The sequence below is a fragment of the Fragaria vesca genome, linkage group LG3, assembly GCF_000184155.1.
Source record: "Fragaria vesca subsp. vesca linkage group LG3, FraVesHawaii_1.0, whole genome shotgun sequence".
NCBI classification, from domain to species: Eukaryota; Viridiplantae; Streptophyta; class Magnoliopsida; order Rosales; family Rosaceae; genus Fragaria; species Fragaria vesca.
Window position 1 is genome coordinate 25,736,231 of NC_020493.1, and position 3,413 is coordinate 25,739,643.

Sequence of the window (3,413 nt, forward strand, 5' to 3'; positions counted from 1 at the left end):
TCCTCTCATTTCTCATTTGTTTCTAATTAAAGACTGGCATAACTGTGGACGACCTCATCGCTCTTATATAAGGGTGTCCTGTATATGGGGAGGGTCTCCTATGTATGACCAGTATGTCCTAGATTCTGGAGAACATGAGTGAACTTATATATTACCAACTAATCCACAAAACTGTCATACATCGGTTGACCCTGCTGCAAGTAACCACGAGTTGGCTCCAAATTCAGTACTCGTGTTTGTCGAAATGTCAGTAGTGCATCGAGTCACACCAAAAACATATAAATCCTTGTTACCTATGTGAAAATGTAGCCTGCCCTCAGGCCTCAGCAATATCTTCAATATAGTACGTACTAGAAGCTTTAGATACACAGTGTTGTTAACAGCTCATGAACTCTTTCCTCAAACAACATACAAGACCGGTTATATAAATCCCATTAGCTATAAGCTATAAGCATAACCGAGAGGAGAGCTTTGTGATTATTGAAGGTCGAGAACTTGAGCTCCCTTGGCAATTGCAAAACGAATCCATATATCAAGTATGGCCGTAATGCCACTTGGAGAGAGAGTCTAGCTTGTTACCAGGGTAGAGCTCCAAAAGATCAAGTGAAACGAAACTAATCATTTGCGGGTTTGTTCTATATAGCATGTGTATTTAGGGGAGGGGTTCTAATGAGAACCAATAAGTTAAAGACTAGTTAAAGATTTTTATTTTTATTTATTTTTTTTATTCAAGGGTTTGGAACCCAGCCTAGCTCAGAGGCTCAGTCTCACACTTGAATTTTATTTTAATTAAAAACAAGAAAAATTACATAGTTCGAATAAGAAACAATATATACGATGCTGATGGTATATTACGGTATTGCTGGAGGATTCTCATTATTTTATAGAAAATATAACAGTCCACATTCACTTTCAATACTCAGTATTCTAACTGGAATAAGATGCTGATGAAAAGAAACGGAAAGACATGAAAAACTGGACACAAACTGATTACAGTTAAGGTTAGCAGTATTCATTAGGATTGGCCAAGAGGTAGCCTTCAACAAGCTTGAAGAGGTGGGATGCCTTCTCTTTTCCTGCCTTAACATGTTCTTCCTTGATCTCCACGTCACCTTTGGTGTAGTAGTTACTGGTGCTCTTGATGACGGACCCTCCATCGGAAGATGCCACCAGCTTGGTCTCATATGAGATCTTTTCAATCTTGTCTGAGATAGCATCCCCTTCAATCAAACTGTAGTTGTATACAAAGTTCTCTTTGTCAATTCCATCAATCCTGTGTGTCACAGAGCTGTACTGGCTGCCTTCACCGAAGGTGATCTTCTTGATGGTTCCAACGCCTCCATCTCCTTCAATGGTTTCAGCACCCTTGACTGCTTGTGGAGCAAGCTTGGGGATGAGATTGTCGGCATCAAGGATAAAAGCCTTGAACAATCTAGCTGGTGGAATGACCGAGATGAACTCAGTTTCATAAGTGAAGACACCCATTGTCAGTTTATGAGTTGGGAAATGACACAAGAGAAGAAGAGTAGAGAATTGATGTTTGAGTTGTGAGAGAAGAGGATGGTATAGTCAGTATTTATAGATTACTGATGACTGAAGGTTTACCAATAGCTCAATGTGAACTAATGATTGCCTCTGTAGATGCAAGCTGTGATATTCGATCTCTTGGATATGTTCAAAATGGTCAAAGAAAGCATACCAATCCCATTAGCTTATTGTACCTGTTTGGCTTTGGACGGTGAGTACTAGACTACCAAAACTTAAAACTATGGTAGAAGACAATAAAAAGAATTAATGGGGTCGTGTTCTAGATGACTTTACTTAAATTGCACTTTGAATTTTCAATATCATCCTTCACAATCAAACATCAATTGGTTATTCCATTATGTATTCTTGGCTCAAGATTTGCTTATTACTAATATCTGTTGCTTCACCGTCAATAATACCTGACATTTGCTTTAGTTTCTCCTTCCCATGTTAACTTCAAAACAGAGACCTCTCCTTCCCCTGCTTTAGTTTCTCCTTCACCTGTTTTCTTCAAAACAGAGACCTCTGTATATGGCAGACATAGTTCCTCCGTAGTTCTGTTATGTGAAATAGATATATAGTTAAAGTATGACAGTTTGTGAGGATTTTTTTGATTTGGAAATAACTAAGCCAAGATCAACTTATAGATTTGAATTAATGAGTTAACCTTGTGTGTGATTCAAGATCAGGAAAAAGCTTGTAGCGTGAGCTGACGTGGGAGCTGAAGGCACACCGCGGTGGTGAAAATTGGACTGAGCTTTCAAGGTTAGATTTCTGGGAAGGATTTGGGTTTCAAGGATAGGGATTGAAAGATGGCTGAAAAAGGGTTTTTGGCTTGAAGATTTGAAGGCATGAAAGCTTGAGTGTTTTAGGAACTTTTCTGGGTTGGTTACTCTCATCCTTTTGCAGCTCCCAAACCTCTCTTCTTATAGAGCTCAATTGGTGGGTTTTGCGATGGGTTGTGATACCTAATCCACTGTGTAAAATGATTGTTTTTCTTAAGCACATGATCTTAGCCTCAAAAGCTGACAGAGAGAGGTTGACTTTGAGAGATGGGAGAGATAACTCACTGCAGGGACGCTGTGAGAGCGGTTGCAGAGACGGAAATCCAGGAACGAGGCGGACACTACCAGGACAAGCACTTTAGCCGACGAAAAAGTTTCGTCGGCTTGTTAGCTTAATTCGTCGGCTATGGTTTCGTCGGGAAAGAGTCGTCGGTTTAGCCTACGAAACTAGAAGACGTCGTCGGCTATTGTCCCAGAATTTAGCCGACGAAAAAGACGTCGTCGGCTATTGTCCCAGAATTAAGCCGACGAATATCTTAAATGTTTCGTCGACCTTAGTCTGAGACTTTAGCCGACGAAACATTTAATATATTCGTCGGCTAAGGTATGTAATAAAAAAATAACTATAGCCGACGAAACATGCCATCATTCGTCGGCTAAACCTTAATTAAAAAAAATTAAAAATACTATAGCCGACGAATTATGGCATGTTTCGTCGGCTATAATTCATTCCAGTAAAAAAAAAACCGAAATTTCTAAATTACCATTCCAAGCAACCTGCAAAATACACCAAAACAATTCCATATAACCAACAACAAGCACATAAAACTATATAATTGATCAACTACACAAAATCTAGATTGTCTAAATCAATATCCGATTTTGGGGGCTGCTACGGAGGATGTTGCGGCGGTTGAGGTAGCGGTATAGGCGTAGGCATGGGTGGAGCCGGAAATCCTTGAAGCTGGGCAGCTGTAAACTCCTGCAAGTATTGGAACATCTGCTGCTGCTAGGCCTGCTGGGTGGCATATACTGCAGCAGTATAGGTTGTTTGGGCGGCGATCTGGGCGGCATAAACGGCAGCCTGAGCAGCTTGCTGTT

At 40.4% G+C, this 3,413-nt stretch overlaps 1 protein-coding gene across 2 annotated transcripts; it reads right to left on the reverse strand.

Annotated features, from left to right (window-relative positions):
* Positions 1–842: 842 nt before the first annotated feature.
* LOC101294447 (major allergen Pru ar 1-like) lies at positions 843–2,424 on the reverse strand. 2 transcript variants are annotated; one of them, XM_004295069.1, is made up of 3 exons: positions 2,195–2,268; positions 1,947–2,084; positions 843–1,721 (listed from the first exon to the last, which is right to left on the reverse strand). In XM_004295069.1, exon 3 carries the CDS (start codon positions 1,483–1,485, stop codon positions 1,003–1,005), a length of 483 nt encoding a protein of 160 aa, XP_004295117.1. In that variant the 5' UTR covers positions 1,486–1,721; positions 1,947–2,084; positions 2,195–2,268; the 3' UTR covers positions 843–1,002. The 2 variants fall into 2 exon arrangements, with proteins under 2 accessions (XP_004295117.1, XP_004295118.1); XM_004295070.1 differs by having other exon boundaries at positions 851–1,436; positions 2,195–2,424.
* Between the last annotated feature and the right edge of the window lie 989 nt (positions 2,425–3,413).

What these genes read in the sequence shown, in the direction of transcription:
- LOC101294447 (XM_004295069.1), bottom strand. Translation starts at nt 1,485, where the DNA reads ATGGGTGTCTTCACTTATGAAACTGAGTTCATCTCGGTCATTCCACCA.